Here is a 20,405-nt window from a genome sequence, read left to right as displayed (position 1 = left end):
GAAGCTTATTTTTACCTGGACGGCTTCGTCAATAAACAGAACTGGCGCATATGAGGAACCGAAAAGCCCCATGTTGCAGTCCCATCGTCCCTGCATCCTCAAAAAGTACAGGTCTGGGCCGCCATTTCTTCCAAAGGAATCATTGGCCCATTTTTCAGATCCGAAACGATTACTGCTTCACGCTATCTGGACATTCTTCGTGAATTTGTGGCGGTACAAACTGCCTTAGACAACACTGCGAACACCTCATGGTTTATGCAAGATGGTGCCCGGCCACATCGCACGGCCGACGTCTTTAATTTCCTGAATGAATATTTCGATGATCGTGTGATTGCTTTGGGCTATCCAAAACATAGAGGAGGCGGCGTGGATTGGCCTCCCTATTCGCCAGGCATGAACCCTTGTGACTTCTTTCTGTGGGGACACTTGAAAGACCAGGTGTACCGCCAGAATCCAGAAACAATTGAACAGCTGAAGCAGTACATCTCATCTGCATGTGAAGCCATTCCGCCAGACACGTTGTCAAAGGTTTCGGGTAATTTCATTCAGAGACTACGCCATATTATTGCTACGCATGGTGGATATGTGGAAAATATCGTACTATAGAGTTTCCCAGACTGCAGCGCCATCTGTTGTTGAAAATTGTAACTACTGTAATTTCGAAAGTTTGTCTGCCTGAAAATGTACTGTTGTCCCAAGCATATTGCAACAAACGGTGTATTTCTATCGCTGCTCATTTAGTTTTTATTGCCGTTTCAAATATACCGGTCATTTTTGAAACACCCTGTATCAAAATTTATCCACATCTTGACAATTCTCTTGCCCAAGTTTAACAGTTAGCCACCTGATCTGTCCTCCTGCTGCACTCATCGTTACCTTTTTTAAAAATAATTATTATGTCATTTTATAATGCACATTCCTTTTCATTAATCACCTGACTCTTCTTGTTCACATTCCGTGAGTATCAGCAAATACATCATGCTGATTTGCTGTCCGTGACAAACAACCTCCCTTAGTTTGTCTCTTCAGTATACACTGCCCAAAAGAATTAGGGGAACATAACTTTGGACATCTGCCATGTTCCATTGATCAATAATTGAGGACAAAATATGTTACCTCATTGTACTTCTATCTTTCACAAATAAAGTAGGCAACAAAATGTCATTACATCCTCGTTCATTTACACATCAAAAACTAAAATGTCTGATGGGCGTCAAAAGAAATTGGAAACAATCGTTCTTACTGCAGTCCCATCTGCTTGTCATTTAACTTTGAGAGATTCAGAAATATGTAAGCCCTCTGTGAGCATTTATCACTGCCTGACACCTATCTGGCCCACTCCATATAAGCCTATGGAGGTCACCCTGTAGTATCCATTCCCATTCTTCATTGAGTGATCTTGAAGAGTTCTTGAAGTGAAGTGTCTGGCTGAACAGGATCACGAAGAATATGTCGGGCTAACATGTCTCACACCTGCTCAGTGGGGTTTAGGTTGGGACTCAGTGTTTGGCATTCCATTACTTCAATGTCCAGGCTTCACAAGACATCCCTGACCATATGCGCCACACAGAACCTGGTATTATCGTGCATAAAAAGAAATTCACCATATGAAGCAGCCACCGCCAACATGGTCAAACAGGATCTGTTCGATTTATTGCATGGTGGTAAGGTGACTGTGAATGACAACATCCATACAGCTCTCAACACTGATGCCACCCCACACCATCCCAGAACTTTAGCCGAATCTGTCGATTTCCTGGATGACATCTGGTGGGCACTGCTTAGCTTGGCATCTCCACACATAAACTTGGCCATTACTGTACATCAGAGGAAATCTGTTTGTGAATAACACATTTCACCAGTGACGAAGTTGCCAATGGACATGGGAAAGGCGGAATTGAAGGCATGCTGCGAGATGATGTCATGTCAAGGGGTGTACTCAAACAGGACGTGTGGGTAGTAAGGTCCTGTCTTGTAATCTATTCCTTATAGTCCGATTGAACACTGTGGCTTCAGTGGCTCTTCTGAGATCATCTTGCAGCATTCTGGCAGTAGCTGTACTATGCCACAATCCAAAATTGGCTGAATATCAGTCTTCATGTGGGGTTGTATTGCGTCGGCGAACTTGTCCAACTTCTCTTGTGCATTGACCAGTATCTCTATAGCACATCCAAAACCTGTACACGACAGGCAAAGGGACAGTGGCATATGCAGCAACATGATGGAAAATCCATCCTTCTTGGATCAAACAGACTGCTCTTGCAAGATGCACTGCATTAAGATGTTGCACTGGATGTGCTTGGTTGAATACAATATCCACTAATGACAACTGCCATTGTGTACCTTACTAGGGAGCACTGGGACACCAGCACTCACTTCCTTTTGAGTGGTTACCTAACACTGTCATGCTAACACAGCTGACAGATGGTGAATGACTTTAGTTGCTGCGTACATTGAAAGCAAATATTTCACACTGTGCAATAAGACCACAAGTATCGCCTGTATCAAAATAGACTTAACGTACTGGACATTCATACATGTGTTCCCCGAATTCTTTTGAGCAGTTTTGGGATGACATCTCCAATGTGGTGTGTCAGAAAATTAATTATCCTTCTAAATGATTAATGGAAAATCTCATATAGAGATGTGAAACAAATACTAACAAAGAGATAGAGGGGCTGGCCAGTACTTACCTCAGCTCAGTACAGCCGATAGATACACATAAAACAAAACCGAAAATTTTCGGTTTTGTTTTATGTGTATCTATCGGCTGTACTGAGCTGAGGTAAGTACTGGCCAGCCCCTCTATCTCTTTGTTAGTATTAATTATCCTTCTGTACCAGTATGGTATACTGTAAAAAAAAAAAAAAAAAAAAAAAAAAATCAGTCCAGTCCACATGATCAAAAAGTCTTCTGAATGTATGAATGCAGTATATGCTTTTTTGTTTTTCCTTCATCTGCCTTCTATTATTAGCTGCAATGCTAAAGTAGATTCTTAAGTGCCTCTACTTCTCCTAAAACCAAACTGCTCTTCTCATAATCTACTGTCAGATCTCTCATCTACGCTTTGATAAAGTGCTGCTGAGTATTTTTGACCCATGCACTGCACTGAACTTAAAGTTAGCACATGGCCGCTGCCCTGTAGACTGCTACATATTCTTGGTGATTTACTGCAGTTTATGTACTTGCCCACATCACAATACTTAAATTTATTCTTTTGTTTTCATTTTTGGTACACAATAAATTTTCTTTTAGATGTTTCATATGCATCCTGTTTATTCTTCATTTTTTGTGAATTTGGTAATGTACACTCCTTGTCAATGTTCTGTTACCTGGTGTTTCCCAGTTAAACCTTTAATCTATTCCTTTTTATGTTAAGGATTAGAGTTCAGAATTAGGGCATTTCTATACTTTCTATTTGTAAGTCTGACATCAGGCATTCATTCCTAATAAAGTTTGAAAGAGCCATACAAGTGTCATTCACTTAGTCGCTATAAACACATCAAGCAAAAGTCAGGTAGCCTAAAGCAGAGCAGAACTCCGCAAGTGGTGACCCCCATTGTGATCAGTGGTATCTCATTCGAATCGAGTGATGGCTGATGAATGAATAGTATCGAGAATAGCAATGTGCCTGTCACTATTCTGGCTGAATAATCCTGTCCTTTGGTTTAAGCTAACAGAAGCAAGTTCCACTCCCCCCCTCCCCTTTGCAGGGATAACTAAGTTCGCATTCATAGTAAGCTGACTCAACAATCGATTCGTTGCTGAGGTGCAAGATATAAATTATGGCACCACTGGAGACGGACTCCTATCCCAAACTCAAGTAAGAATTGATTCAATGAGTGTCCACATCAAAAGAGGAACATATATGGCAAGTTCTTACTCAAGAAAATATGGTCGATAGAAAGCCATTCCAATTTCTGAGATGCCTATGCAGTAAGGTCAATGCAGTCGCTGTGGAGCAGTCGTGTGCTGCTGCCGATAAAAGTTATAGTTGTCTCTCAGACCTATATGCTGATGGATGCCGTGGCGAAGCTGGCCAAACAAATATGAGATGCAATCGCATCTGCATAGATCAGCACAGTTGCAGCACTTGACAACAGTGCAATGCAATCTCTGCAGCAATAGTAGCACGGGCTGACCATGACTTATTTGAGGCAAAGATTGAACTGTTGTGTGCCCAGGTCAGTGTGCTGTTGTCAGAAGACAGCACTATCAGTGTCAGAGATTGATACTAATGATCTTCAAGGAGTAGATCTTCTGGTGGTGTCGTGACTTTCAAGGCAACATACAGATATGCTGGCACCGCTGGTGTGGTGATCAGATGAAGAAGTGTTCATCACTGTGCTCTCACCCACATACAACTGGTGGTCACTAGTAGGTGCAGCCGATTGCCAGACGTCCTCCAAGCACCTGTTTGTCACCAACAGATGTGCCAGCATGAAATTCTTAGTAGATACACGGCCAGATCCGAACAGCCTGCTTCAAATGTCCATGCATCTTTGCCTGCCATCAACGGCCTTCCGTCTGATGGTGATCAACAGCCCATCAGTCATGACATACAGTGGATGGAACTAAACCTTGAACTGTACCATTCATAGGTGTGGGACTGCACGGTCATGGGCGTCACTGAGATGAGAGCAGACCTCATGGCACACTGCTGACTACTTCCAGACATTGCAAATGTAGTGTTGGCAGAAGAGCCAACACTGTGTTGCAAGAGGAGGCCGAAATGCACGCGTCAACTCACGCAGGTGGCGCTACGTCTGAAACAGGATACGTAATGAATGCTATAAAGAAAAGTACGTAGCTGCTGGAATACTTAACTTTAATCCATCATTTGTATACAGCATTCTTGATGATACAAGTGAGACTCTCTCTAGAAATGGTTAACGGCGCCTTGCTAGGTCGTAGCCATGGACTTAGCTGAAGGCTATTCTAACTATCTCTCGGCAAATGAGAGAAAGGCTTCGTCAGTGTAGTCGCTAGCAAAGTCATCCGTACAACTGGGACGAGTCCTAGTACGTCTCCCAAGACCTGCCGTGTGGTGGCGCTCGGTCTGCAATTACTGACAGTGGCGACACGCGGGTCCGACGTGTACTAATGGGCCGCGGCCGATTTAAAGCTACCACCTAGCAAGTGTGGTGTCTGGCGGTGACACCACAGCAAATGCTTGCTTAGTGAACAACGTCACCGGCTTAGCGATCACTAGTTTCCACCACAGCGCAGCAATTCTTAATGCCAAGTTGATGCAGGCTTCTGGGGGTGACTATGCAGAGTTGTTAAGCAACTACCCAAACTTGACCAGGCCACCTGGTGCTCCTAAGCAAATACCGCATGACTAAGTGCACCACATAAAGACGACAGATAGACCCCTTGTAGTGTGTCGGCCAAAATGTTTGGCTCCAAAGCGCTTAGCAAAAGTGAAGGCCAAATTTGGTTCTATGTTTTATGAAGGCATAATGTGGCTGTCTAAAAGCCCGTGGTCCTTATCATTACACTTGGTTCCAAATAAAGGTGGAAAGGTGCCCATGCAATGACTATCATGAGCTTAACCCACAACCAGTGCCTGACAGATACGCTGTACCATTTTTGAGGGTTTATAATTGTGTGTTACTTGGTTCCTGTGTATTCACTGTTCTGGAGCATGTTAAGTATATATTCAGATACCAGTAGCCGTGGAACACGTACTCAAGGCTGCCATAATAATGCCTTTTGGGTAATTTGGAAGCATTTTGATGACTTTTGGGTTATGCAACACCACTCAAACTTGGCAAAGATGTATAGACTCCATCCTCCAAAGGCTACCATACTGCCTTGCGTACATTGATGATGTCCTAGTGTTCTCCGCCAACTCGGAACAGTGTCGACAGCATCTGCAGGAGTGACTGGGTTATATGGAGCCATCCTGAATGTTGTCAAGTGTGTCTTTGGGCAGCCGGAGGTGACGTACCTTGACCATAAGATCTCTGCTGCAGGATCCCTTCATCGGCCTGAGAAGGTGGACACGGTACTGCTGCTAGCCTGGCCAACAGCAGTCAAAGATTCTTGAGTATGCTAAACTTCTGTGGACGAAACATTCCTCATGCTGCAGAGTTACAGGAACCTTTATGGTGGCATTATCGGTCTCAAAAGTTAATAGCAAGTCTGTGGTGAAGTGGACAGGCAATGTGTGTTTTGTGTGTGAGATAGTAAAGAAGAGCCGGGCCAATACAGCAGTTCTGGCACATCCATGGTTTGACGCACCACTAGTTGTAGTGATGTGTGTGAGCCATATAGCTGTCAGTGGAGCACTACAGCACAAGAACAATGGTCAGATAATGCCTGGCAACCACTGGCACACTCTCCACAACAACTGTTGCATTTGCAGAGGAAATGGAGCACACACAAATGTGAGCTCCTGGCTGTTTACCTGGTAGTAAAATGCTTTTGTCCTCAAGTCAAAGCATGAGTGCTCACAATTTATACAGATCACAAGCCATTGATGTTTGCATTCAGGTGGAACAGTGCCCAGTGTTCACCCAGACAGTTTAACCACTTGGAATTCATGCCTCAATTCACAAGAGGCATTAAGCACATATCTGGAATCGACAATCTCATCACGGATTGTCTATTGTGTGTTAACAGTGTCTCCAATTCAATAGATTTTTCCACACTTGTACATGTGCAGTGAGAAGATGATGAATTCTTTATGTAAGTCAGCAATGCTACATCAGCATTGAAGCTACAGCTGATTGACATTCCAGGGGAAAGAATGCAACTGTACTGCAATGTCTCTCATGGCTGACCTTGTCCATTTTTCTGTCACCAGTGTTCAGAAGGCAATCTTTAAACACTGTCCATGAGTTGTGCCATCTAGGGGTGCATCCAAGAATTTGTGTAGCATCTCAGCGTTTTGTGTGGCTAGGCGTGCAGAAAGACTGTCAGGAATGGGTCAGATCTTGTCTCAAGTGTCAACACTGCAAGATTACCCACCATATCCAAGTCCTAATCGCAGACCTCACAGATACCACCACTCAATTTGCCCATCTACATTTGGACATTTTTGAACTGCTTTACCCATTGAATTGGCAGAGGTACTTATTAAAAAGTTCGCTCAGTTGGCCAAGTTTTATTGTTATACTCACTGTAAGAACACTAGCTACCATCCGGTAAACAATGGTATGATTAAATGCTGTCACTGTTGTTTGAAGGCAGCACTAATGTTCCTCAAAGAGACCTGGTTATCGGCACTATTGGTGGTACTATTCAGTCTGTAAACGATACTCAAGTGTGACATTGGTTCGCCAGTGACAGAATTAGTGTATGGTGAGGCATTGTGTCTACTTGGTGATTTTTGTCGACACAGACACATTAGAAATAGCCACACAAGATCAGCCAGAATCTTTGCATCACTTGAGAGGGTATGTTTCCAGGATCCATCCTCTGGAAGCCTCACAGCATGGCGCACCACCCTCCTTCGTGCACCAAGATCTGGAACATTGTACACAAGTTTGCTCTACACTGCACGCCCCATATTCTGGCCTGTATAAAGTTCTCCAAAAACATACCCAAACAGTGGACATTCTGGAGAACAACAAGGCTACAAGTGTTTCATTGAACCATGTTAAATCAGCATATGTCTTCCACAATAGTCCACTGACAGTGGCTCGACAGAGGCATCCACCCACCTCAGATCAAGACGCTATATCATAAGCTCCGCCACTGCAGCATCCGTCTACTAATGCAGCTCCTCCTCTGATGCTGATGACTCATTCTGACTGCCAGGTGTGTTTCTTGGCATGATTAGTCAATGCCAACACTTTGCTTCCGCCTAGGGGACTGATGTAGTGCCCTACACATTAGCCGCCTTGCATTAACTAGTGCACAGAGCAGTGCAGTCTTTTTAGTAAGTGAATTGCAGCTGTCTGAACAGTTATGCTCGCAGCCACCAGGGGTACTGTGTTTTTTATGTTTCTATATGCTTTCTGTTTATTCTTTGTTTCTTGTGAATTTGTTAGTAATGTATGCTCCTTGCCAATGCTCTGTTATCTACTGTTACCAAGTTATAGCCTGTAATCAATTCCTTTTTGTCAAGGATTAGATTTCCAAATTACGCCATTTCTATCCTGTCTGTTAATAAGAGTAATGTCAGGTGTACATTCCTAATAAAGTTTCAAGGAGTCAATACAAGTGTTGTTCACTTGCTATGAACTCACTAAGCAAAAGTCGGTTAGCCAAAAGTAGTGCTCAACACGACACACATATAAAAAGATAAGTTCTAGGAGAAAAAAATAAATGCAATTGGGAGATTAATTTACTCAAGGCAACAGAGTAATACTGGTATAGTTTCGAATCTTTTTTAGTAGACTTGTATTCAGTATTTCATATGTGATGCAGTAGTTTCCACTGCCAAGAATATTTCTGTATCTTCTGTTCACCCAAAAAACATAATTTACACCTGTAAGTAGACTGTTTACACTGTTTTACCAGTGACCTAGACTTGTATGTTTACTGTCTGTTGGGGGGGGGGGGGGGGGAGATATTTATTTCTTAATAAAAACGAAGTTAATGATTGTTTCTTACAATGGATTTTAAAGTTTCTCTTTTCGTAAAATGTTTGAAGTTTTTTTTTTAATTATAGTGGTATTGTTGTGGTGCGATACCTATTTTCCAGCCTCCTGCAAAAAGCACCACAGTCTTAGTGATATTATCAACAGGCACAGTTTTACAAATAGTTAATGTAAGTTTTTAATTTGAAACTAAATATTATATACTTATTAATTGTTTAAGGTGCTGACAAACTTTGATTTTAATAAGAAACATAAGAAAGTATCCATGAAACCTCTGGACTTCACATGCATTTTAAGAGTGTCCAAAGGCCAGTTGCAGGAGAATGGATTTAAAGATGCAGTCATAGAAAACATTTACAAACTACTCCTTCAGTATATGGCAAATGAATCTCACAGCATTGCATTCCCAGATATGACTGTTCCAGCAGTGATTCAGGTAAATATTATTTCTCAGTTCTCTCTTCAGTATATTATCTTAGTCTGATATGAAAGAGTCTTTGTGTTACCATTATCTTACTAATTCACACCCCATTGAATGACAGACCATTCCAAGGTGAGTTGGCTTATGGGTTGCAACAATATTGTAGTTGTATGATAGGTGTAACCACAATGTAAGTATATCTGTGGAGAGGCCAGATTAACCCATGGTTCCTGAAGAGGGGTGGCAGTCTTTTCAGTAACTGCAGAGGCAACAGTTCGGATAACTGACTGGTCTGGCCTTGCATCATTGGCCAATGTGACCTTGCTGTGCTGGTAACATGGAATGGCTGAAAGCTTTCCAGAGAGTATGTAGCTCTACTATATAATATAGTGATGGTGGTAAAATAATCCCCAATTTGGATCTCTGTATGGGGACTGCTCAGGTGGAGTCATTACTAGAAAAAACAAAACTGGCATTCTATGGGGTGGAACATGGAATGTTTGGTCACTTGACTGGGAAGGTGGGCTAGAGAATTTTAAAAGGAGAATGGATAGGATGAACTTAGTTGTAGTGGGAATTAGTGAATTCCAGCAAGAACAACAGGACTTTTGGTCACGTCAATACAGAGTTATCAACACATAATCAAGTAGGGGTAATGCAGGAGTAGCCATAATAATGAAAAAGAAAATAGCAATATGGTTAAGATACTACGAACAACATAGTGAACACATAATCATAGTTGAGATAGACATGAAGCCAACACCTACCACCTTGGGAGAAGGTTATATACCAGTTAGCTCCATAGATGAAAAAAAGAGATTGAGAGAATGTATGATGAGACAAAAGAAATTTTTCAAATAAATAATGGAGATAAAAATTTGTTGTAGGGGACTGATATTCGATAGCAGGAAAAGGAAGAGTAGGAAAAATAGTAGAACTGGACTGGGGCAGAATTTTACACAAATCATAATTGAATAATCACCAATGCTTGGTTTAAGATTGATGGAAGAAGGTTGTATACTTACTGGAAAGCTTTTGATTGATTATAAGACAGAGAGTTTTACATTGCAAGTCATTTCCAGGCCTCTGGTCCTAACTTATTGATTATGTACTGCAGATTAAATCTGAAGAAATTTCAGAAAGGTGGGAAATTAAGGAGATGAGACCTGGATAAATTGAAACAACTGGGGGTAGTTGAGAGTTTCAGATGGAACATGAGGCAATGTTGAATGGAAGCAGAGGAAAGGAATACAACAGAAGATAAATGGGTAGCTTTGAGAGCAGAAATAGTGAAGCAGAAAAAAGTGTATACAAACAGCTAAGAATGAGATTGACAGAAATTGCAAAATGGGTAGAGGGCAATGAAAGGCAGTAGAAACATTGATGACTATGGAAAAAATAGATACTGCCTACAGGAAAAGTAAAGAGGCCATTGGAGAAAAGAGAAGTAACTCTGTTGATGTCAAGAGTTTAGGTGACAAAGACACTACTAAGCAAAGAAGGAAAAGCTAAAATGTGGAAGGAATAAATAGAGGTTCTTATAAGACAAGAAGACTTGATGACGATATTATATAAAGGGACTAGTAAGTAAGTGAAAATGAGATTGGAAATAAATACAGTGAGAAGTATGTGACAGACCACTGGAAGGCCCAAGCTGAAACAAGGCACCTGTAGTAGATGACATTCCCTCAAAATTATTGACATTCTTTGGAAAGTTAGCTGTGACAAAACTATTCCACCTGGCATGCAAGAGGTATGAGACAGTGGAAATACCCTCAGACTTCAAGAAGATTGTAATACTTCCAGTTTGAAAGCAGTCAGGTGCTGACAGTTGTGAACACTACCAAACAAGCCATTTAATAAGTCATGGTTGCAAAATATGGACATGGTTATTTACAGAAGAACTGGAAATCTTGTATATAACCACTGGAAAATAACTTTGGGCTCTGGAGAAACATATGAACACGTCAATACTGACCCTATGTCTTACCTTAGAAGATAGATTGAAGAAAGGTGAACCCATATTTATATAATTTGAAGATATGGAGAATGCTTTTAACAATGTTCGCAGGCAAGTGCTCTACCAACTGAGCTACCCAAGAACGACTCACGCCCCGTCCCCACAGCTTTAATTCCACCAGTACCTTGTCTCCTACCTTCCAAACTTCACAGAAGCTCTCCTGCGAACCTTGCAGAACTAGCACTCCTGGAAGAAAGGATATTGTGGAGACATGGCTTAGCCACAGCCTGGGGGTTGTTTCTAGTTTGAAATTTTCACTCTACAGCAGAGTGTGCGCTGATATGAAACTTCCTGGCACACTCTTTGAAATTTTGGAGGTATAAGAACAAGGTACCTGTGACTTTACATGTGTGAGCAGCCCATAGTGGCTTGCCTTGGATGTATTATTTTTTAAAAAAAATTTGTGAATAATACTTCATCGCTTGATTTTATTTTATATGCGACATGCCAATTTGAATGTTTAATTTCTGATGAAGGCACTCAAAGAAGTGCCGAAACCAGGTCAAAAGACTTAATTTTTGTGACCGAGGGCTTTAATTGCTTTAACTTCGTACTTATGTGTCTAACATCACATCAAATCATGCATTGTTAACTGGAATACTCACGTGTCAGAAAAATAGTATTATTGCTAATGTCACAAATGTCGTGCACCCCAAACTCACACTCCATAGAACCTCCCAGCTCAACCACCCATTTGCAGAGTATAGTGCTCAATGCTATGCACTTTGTGAACAGATAATCACAACTCATGCCATTGCATAATTTGCCCCCACCCCCTTCCCCCTGGCTCTTGATCTCTGAGCACAAATTAGTTTCTGTGAACTAGCCTTAGACATACCGTATTGTACAGACTATTAGACACACTTTTTTTCTTCAAAAAATTGCCTCCAAAATGCAGGTGTATCATATACTTGAAATTAATATAAAAAATGCAGTGTTTTAATTTAAAATTCCTTTCATTTTTAAAAATGGCCATATGTTCGATGTCGCGGGAAACCTGCCTGTATGGGATTCAAATGGCAGCAGCAGTGCACCAGTGCAACGAATATGAGTTGCGGGAATTCACAAGCTTGTTAACACTGTCTCCCTCCCAACCCGCCATCATAAAACAGAACACTGTCTAGCCTGTGACACGTCATTGCAGTTTACAGTGCCAGTGAACTTGAACTAAAAGTGAGTTTTTTAATCAGTAACAGTACAATAGTTTTATTAGTAGCTAACGACAATGTAGGAAAGGACAGATTGCTACTTAGTGTGAACAAGACATGTCAAGTTGCAGAAAGGCAGAATAAAAGACACTTACATAAAGCTTTCGGCTACAGTCTTCATCAGCAAAAGAGAAACAAGCATCATTTGCACAAACAAGCAAGCACGTATATGACCGCCAACTCCAACATATCAGATCGGAATGCCAGTATAAAATCAAACAAGTGTGTCAGTGGATAAAACAGTTGTGGTCTAAAGTGAGAGAAGAAATTATTATTAAATCTTTCAAGAAGTGCGACATAAGTAATGCTCTCGATGCCAGTGAAGACTTTCTGATATATGAAGAGAACAATGGTGATGATGAAGTGGAAGTCTGGATTGGTCCGGGAAGTGTGCTCAGGTAGCCAAAGTGGTTAAGGCGTCTGCTCGCAGTAAGGAGGAAATCCAGGTTCAAGTTTTCATTTGTCAAATTTTCATTTGTCACAAACAGCTGACGTCAATCTACATGCACAAAATGCGAGTCCATTTATAATATGGTGTATTATTTCATCCTCAATGTCTGTTGTGTCCCTATGTTGGTATTGGGTTCTTACCTAGTATCACATGAATAAGTCCCTTAATTTGAAAAATCTGATGATGTTGCATAAAGCAGAGGAGGACTGTCCCATTAAATGAAAAGATCCTATAAATTTTCTCATAGAAACAATTCTGTAAAGAATGTGACCGTTTAGAAAACACGTGCTAAATTAACAGTCTGTTTATTTAGAGTAAAATCGATGAAAGATGAGAATTATATTATTTTTGTGGGCTGTGATAAGCATTTCTTGTCCTAGAAAATGTTGAGTTACTGCCTGATATATGCATAATGTTTTCATGTTGAGTTACTGCTTGATATATGCATAATGTTTTCTTTTATGTGCAGATAAAAATGTTTCTGAAGAATTGTAAAAATCCCAATTATTGCAAGAAAATGAAACAAATTTTAGAAAAGATAGAAGAAAATGCACACTATATTGAAGAGGAACGAAAGAAAGTATCATTTGCACTGTCTGACAAAAAAGCAGTAAGTGCTTGGGAAAATGGTATAAAATTGCAAGGTACGCCTTTAGCAAAATTTTATACCAGCTGGAACAAAATGAACATACAGCAGCTAGCTAAGAAAGCAACAGATAATGTAAAGGTATGTTATGTTTTTTACATTATTGGAAATACCTTTTCTGGTGAAAACTTTACATGTCCTAAAAATTGATGTGTGTAGGCTAAATACATGACAGCAGTTTAATAATATCATTTCTTTATTAGGAACTCTTTATTAATTTGTTGCACATGATGTGTCATTTATTATCGGTATGCTAATGTTATTAGGAACATAAAGTGAAAGTCCTCCTCACCAGCTTTTCATCATCTTTCGAGTGTTACATGCTGAAAATCTATAATGGTTAGTTTGAAAATGAAACAATCTTTGAGTGTTGTCAATTCATCATTATTTTTCGGTATTCTTATAATTGCTATTTTTCATTTGGCATTTCAGTATGCATGTAATATTGTCTGAAAAGCTAGATAGCAGGTGGTTTTTGGACATGTTACTCAAGTTCTGTCATGTCTTGAAGAATTTAGGTCCCACGGTTGAGCATAGTCTGTGTAACTTGCTCTCTATTATAAGAAAACTAGTTTTTCAGATCACAATTTTTATGACATCATATCTCCTGAACTGGATGTGTCGTAAAATAATATAATTGTGTATGTACATTTGGTAGTACATGTGGATACTGTCTGCAAAGTGTGTTGCAAGAAAAGTTAATAGTACAGAAGTAATAAATTCAAATGTTGTTCCTGATAAACTGTCTTTCGTCCGTTATTTTTTGGGGGAGGGGGTATGTCAGTGCAAAAAAAGTATTTAAAAAATTTGAAATTAAGTGTAATGTCTGTTGGACGTCACTAAGTGCTCTTCTTCTCAAATACTGAATAAATATGGGCTGGGTAATTTGTGCACAATGAGTTAACCTGCCTCAAGACAAATACACAGTTTCTAACTTTAATACTGTTTGTGCTACACCTTTAACATAAGATTGTAGCTCTTAATGAGTAGATTGTGGCAGCATCCTAATTTTTTAAATTTGACCAATAATTATATGAAATACTGAAAAGCAAATTTTTGTTGCTCCTGGAAGCCATTGGACAGGCAACTTGCAACCCAAACTAGATAGACATTTTATCTGGTTAGTAATATAGATGTTTTTATCTTTTATAACCGTATTTAACTGCACTTGGATGTTGGATGCACTTGGATGTTGGATAGAGGATTTTGACATTTCTCTTTAGGTGACTGGCATGGATTAGTTAGTTCAGTAACAGGTGAAATGCATTTCCAGTACTAAGTTGTAGTGTGGTTCTGATTATGTGTGAAACTGTATGATCAAATATTCTGCAATTTGAACAGCAAGCTGATAGTCTGATTCTTTTATGATTTTCTAGAGGGATTATCTTCTAAATTCTCATCTGTCAAGAGCCTCTGTTAATATAAAACATCCAGACTGCAATTTAATGTTATTTCTATTAACTTGACTCGCAAGAAGTGTACTAAAAGCTTTACAGAATCAACAAGTAACAGAATTTTCTACCTACATTTGTAAGATTTCTTTACACCACAAAAGTTAACAACTTTTGTGTTTTGTTCACATTATTATATTTGATTCTTTTATATTTTACTGTGGCATCAAATTTCAGCTTGGAGATTACAACATCCCAGTTATAAAGAAGCCAGTTAAATCCACAGCAGGCGACGATGATGGTCCTGTGGAGCTGTTTCCATCCGATGAATCTGATGCAGATGAATTCTTTGGGTAAGAAGGCTTTGGGCTATACCTCCTGTACTGATTTTCCCTGCAGTTCCTGTTTGTTAGTCTTTGCTTGTTGCTGTGAATGTCCGTCCCTACATATTAACATCTTCTTCCTTTCCTAGCATCTTCCTGAACTCAGACCCACCATCTTATTTATAATAATTTTGGCTAACCACACCATCTTATTTATAATAATTTTGGCTAACCACACCATCTTATTTATAATAATTTTGGCTAACCAAATCCTGATCCTTAATTATTTCTCTTTCAATGTCCAATTTTACGAACAAATCAACAGAACTTCCATGAATACTCACAAGACACCTTCCACTACCATACTGTGGTCGAGAGTCATTGATATCTTGATGGTCTGTGTGCATGATGAGAACAGCCCCTGCTTATTTCTCTAGAACTTCAGCATCCATTTCCAGATTCGCTTCACGTGGCCATGCCCAATTAAATGAGCCTTCACCTTCCATACTGTACCATAAAATTTCTCTATCGACATCGAGTTCACCGACCACTTTGATAGTTATTATTTGCTTCAAATCAAAAAGTTGTCCCTCTGTGGTTTGAGGTCTGCGCAGATGTGGATATCCACAGCAATAACTGCTTCGCAGATAAGAATATGTAACAGTGCAAGCATCTGCAGGTATACCTTCAGATATCCACAATAATAATGACTTTGTGGTTAAAATTAAAAGGACAAAGTTAGTTTTGCAATTTTTTGCTATGTATATTATATGCTATCAGTGATAATGATGATAATTATTTTTGTTTTCCACCACTATTATTACCCATTTAGCATGGAATGTGCCGTTGTTGGCTTCAATGTGCAGTGTCCTGGAAAGGGTAGATGTGTTGTTGATGTCTGCAAGGGCTAAAGATGCCCTTTTTTTTATTTTGTGCACATTTACACATGCATCATGCTGCTGCCATACCAGCAGCTGGCTGATACTATTGCAATTTATGTCTCACTTTAAGTAAAACAGGTCACATATGCAATTGCAATTGCCAAAATTTGTCAAAAAGCTATATGAAAACTCTTTTAGGGTACCCCACTGTTTGTAATGCTTGCTTCATGGCATGCTCCTGATTGTGTGTCACATAACACACAAATAATATTATGAAAAGGAAAGTTGCCGCTCACCCTGTAGCGGAGATGGTGAGTTGCAGATAGGTACAACAAAAAGACTGTCACAATATAAGCTTTTGGCCACCAAGGCCTTTATAGAAAGTGGACGACAAGCACACATACACAAATGCAGCTCACACACACAACTGCAGCCTCTGGCAGCTGAAGCCACATTGTGAGCAACAGCAGTAGTGCATGGTGGGAATTGCAACTTGGTGGGGTAAGGACAAGGAGGAATCTGGGGTGGGGAGGGGGAGGGATAGCAGGAAAGGGCTGGGGGATAGGAAGAACTGCTGAGGAGCACGCAAGGATGAGATGGAGAGAGGGTAGGGCAGTAAGGTACAGTCCGGAGGTTAGATGCAGGGTAGGGAAGGGGGGAGGGGAGGTTTCAGAAAAGGACAGAATTAAAGAGACTGCGTGCATTGATGGAATGAGGGTTGTTTAGTGCTGGAATGAGGACAGGGAAGGGGCTGGATTGGTGAGAAAAATGACTAACGAAGGTTGAGGCCAGGAGAGTTACAGGAACGTAGGGTATATTGCAGGGTGGGCTCCCACCTGTGCAGTTCAGAACCTGGTGTTGGTGGGAAGGATCTATATGGAACAGGCTGTGAAGCAGTAATTGAAATGAAGGATGTTATGTTGGGCAGTGCACTCAGCAACAGGGGGGTCTACTTGTTTTTTGGCCACAGTTTGTCAGTGGCCATTTGTGCAGACAGACAGCTTGTTGGTTGTCGTGCCCACATAGAATGCAGCATAGTGGTTATATCTTAGCTTGTATATTACATAACTAGGTTTCACAGGTAGCCCTGCCTTTGATGGGGTCGGTGATGTTAATGACCGGACTGGAGTAGGTTGTGGTGGAAGGATGTATGGGACAGGTCTTGCATCCAAGGTCTATCACAGGAATGTGAGCCATGAGGTAAGGGGCTGGGAGCAGGGGTTATGTAGGGATGGACGAGTATATGGTGTAGGTTTGGTTGATGGCAAAATACCACTGTGGAGGGGTGGGAAGGATAGACCTCCCAAAGTCTCACCGTCCAACCACAGAGAAGCATTCCCTCGTAACTGAGTATCACTCAGGACTGGAGCAACTGAATTACATTCTCTGTGAGGGTTTCAACTATCTCTCATCATGGCCTGAAATGAGAAATGTCCTGCCCTCTATCGTTTCCACTCCTCCCACAGTGGTATTCCGCTGTCCACCAAATCTACACAATACTCTTCCGTTCCTACACAACCCCTGCTCCCAGCCCCTTAACTCATGGCTCCTATCACTGTAATAGACCTAGATGTAACCACTATGCTGCATTACATGTGGGCATGACAACCAACAAGCTGTCAGTCTGCACGAATGGCCACCAACGAACTGTGGCCAAGAAACAAGTAGACCACCCTGTTGCTGAACACACTGCCCAACATGACATCCTTCATTTCAATGACTGCTTCACAGCCTGTGCCATATGGATCCTTCCCACCACCACCATGTTTCCCGAACTGCACAGGTTGGAGCTCTCCCTGCAATATATCCTACGTTCCTGTAACTCTCCTGGCCTCAACCTTTGTTACTCATTTTTCTCACCCATCCAGTCCCTGTTCCCATTCCAGCACTACACAGCCCTCATTCCACCGATGCACCCAGTCTCTTTACTTCTCTCCTTTCCCCCCCCCCCCCCCCTGCACCCCCCCCCTCCCGACTCTACCTAGTTGCCCTACCTTCTCTCCACCTTGTCCTTGCGTGCTCGCCAACGGCTTTTCACTGTCTCCATCCCTACCCTGTTATCCCTTCCCTTCCTCGCCCCAACCTCCTCCTTACCCCACCCAGTTGCCACTCCCATCATGCACTGCTACTGTTGCTCCCAGTGTGGCTTCAGCTGCCAGAGGCTGCATTTGTGTGTGTGTGTGTGTGTGTGTGTGTGTGTCTTATTTTCAACAAAAGCCTTGATGGCCGAAAGCTTATATTGTGAAATACAGTATGGAATGTAATAATATATGAAAAGGAAAGTTGCTACTCACCATATAGCGGATATGCTGAGGCGCAACAAAAAGAATGTCACAAATAAAATTATTGGCAAAAATCATCAAAAATAGATGGCACACACACACACACACACACACACACACACACACACACACACACAAAAACAACACTCACAGCTTTATTTGTGACAGTCTTTTTGTTGTGCCTATCTGCGACTCAGCATCTGCACTATATGTAGCAACTTTCCTTTTCCTATATTATTACTTATTAACTTAACAAATGTAGTAACACAATTCAACATGACGACGACTTAATGTACATTTGATAAATAAACTACATTTCTAACTCTAACAATATGCAGTATGTTAAGGCTTCATTTGACTTACCAGTGTAGCGGAAATGTTCCACAGAAAGCATAATAAAATTCTTGTCATCAATTAGAACAGAAAGTTGTAAATTACAAAACATATCAAGAATATGACAGGCTATGTTTTATTAAAAGGTGTTCTTGATCGACCGCAACTTTCTTAGTAAGCGGAATGTAAATTGCTGGGACTGACTTCAGCTAACAAAAATTTAGGTCAGGGCAATGCTACCATCAGAGCTCTAATGTACCGAATGGGTTTAAATGCTTTGGCGCCCTAAATGTTAGGCGAACCTCTGTTATGAGGAGGCTTATTGATCACTATTTTATGGAAGTATAAATTGTTTTACCAGTATACACACATGACCACCAACGGCAGCATCTTGGGCCAGAATGCAACTATCAATTGGGATGCAAGCAGCAATCTGGATGGAGTGAGGAAAGGGAATGGGTAGTAGTGTACATGGCATAGTCCATATCAATTCAGGCAGGCTAGGAAAAAATCTTACCTTTGTAGTCTCAGATGATACTGAATTTAGCGTATGTTAAAGTGAAGGACTAAGTAAGAAACACGTATTTTTTTTCGTTTTCTCAAAAAAAAAAAAAAAAAAAACAAAAAAAAAAATCTGCTCCGAGATACAGCCTTCCAAAGGTGACACTGCACATACCATTTTGAAGATGCAAATTTTGGAAAAAAATTTAAAATGCTGTATTTCTGGAACAGTGCTAGATTTATTTATTTATTTAATTTGAAAGCTAATTGCTTTATGATTACAAAGACATCCTCCATTTGGACTTACCTGTCAAAGTTCTTTTACTATAGTGTTCTGAACTTTTTTATAATTTATGGAAAAAAAAATTTCAAAAATACCAATCCATAAAATTTTAATTTTTTGTCTGTTGATTAGTACCATATAGTTCTACATTCCCTGAAAAGGAGAGCTTCCACTTTTAGGTTGAACAGATTTTATAAACATCTGAAATTTTTGCCATACATAAAACCTGTTTTGTCATCATTTAACAGGCTCATAAAAATCAAAACCTAGCCTTATTTAAAATAATTTTAGTTTTGAAAGATGAGTAAGAGACTCATTTTCAAGCATTTTAAATGGTTCCAAAATGTGTGTGAAAGGTCCAAAGACTTAAAGGTTTCAATTTATAAAACTTCTGTGCACTCTGTTTTGTACTGAAATTAGCCAGTCAATGAACTAAAAATGTGTTCCACTGCTTCAGTATCTTCCTATATCTGTTGAACCAATAGGAACTGGAGCACTTACAGTCTTCAAAATATTGTGAACAGGGAGTGAGCACTGATGGTGACATTGCTGTTCTTCAGCTGGAAACCTGTATCCAGCAGCTGGTCCATGTGGTAGCATAAAGTTCACTACAATGTCATTTAAATCATAACTGTTGTCTATTAGTCTCTGCAATCCATCAGTCACAGTCATACAAACACACACACACACACACACACACACACACACACACACACACGCACACACACCACAAACTCCACCTTCTCAGGTTGTGAATCTGAATATTATCCTGCTGTTTCTGAGGTGTTGGCCAAATGAACGAATTTTCTTCTTTCTTGCTCTTTAAAGTGCATGCAAGGTGAGTTCACCCATCACTTTGAGTCCAAAAATGTGTCTTCTGAATTCCTTTCACAGGAATAGTTTGTTTGGACCATTCTTCTTTTTTCTGCTCACGGAATTCTTCGATTTCCTCTTCAGACAAAAGAATGAGGGCTGTGGATGTGTAAGATTTCACGACTCTTGTAAAATCCTCAGCATTCTGAATCACAGCTGTATTTGGTCTGGAAAGATTATGTTTTGTAGCATGGTGCTTCAGCAGGCCTCTTACACATCACAAGGCCCCTTCCTATGACC

At 40.5% G+C, this 20,405-nt stretch overlaps 1 protein-coding gene across 1 annotated transcript in view; it reads left to right on the top strand.

Annotated features, from left to right (window-relative positions):
- Positions 1–20,405, top strand: part of LOC126174576 (nucleolar complex protein 2 homolog) — a 157,869-nt gene that overhangs the window by 117,604 nt on the left and 19,860 nt on the right. The window contains exons 10-12 of the mRNA XM_049921046.1: positions 8,773–8,988; positions 13,122–13,379; positions 14,927–15,042. Of these exons, the coding sequence (XP_049777003.1) occupies positions 8,773–8,988; positions 13,122–13,379; positions 14,927–15,042 (590 nt within the window). The remainder of the gene's footprint in view (positions 1–8,772; positions 8,989–13,121; positions 13,380–14,926; positions 15,043–20,405) is intronic.

Source organism: Schistocerca cancellata, chromosome 1 (genome assembly GCF_023864275.1).
Source record: "Schistocerca cancellata isolate TAMUIC-IGC-003103 chromosome 1, iqSchCanc2.1, whole genome shotgun sequence".
Classification (NCBI taxonomy): domain Eukaryota; kingdom Metazoa; phylum Arthropoda; class Insecta; order Orthoptera; family Acrididae; genus Schistocerca; species Schistocerca cancellata.
This window is presented reverse-complemented; position numbering and strand designations above follow the sequence as displayed.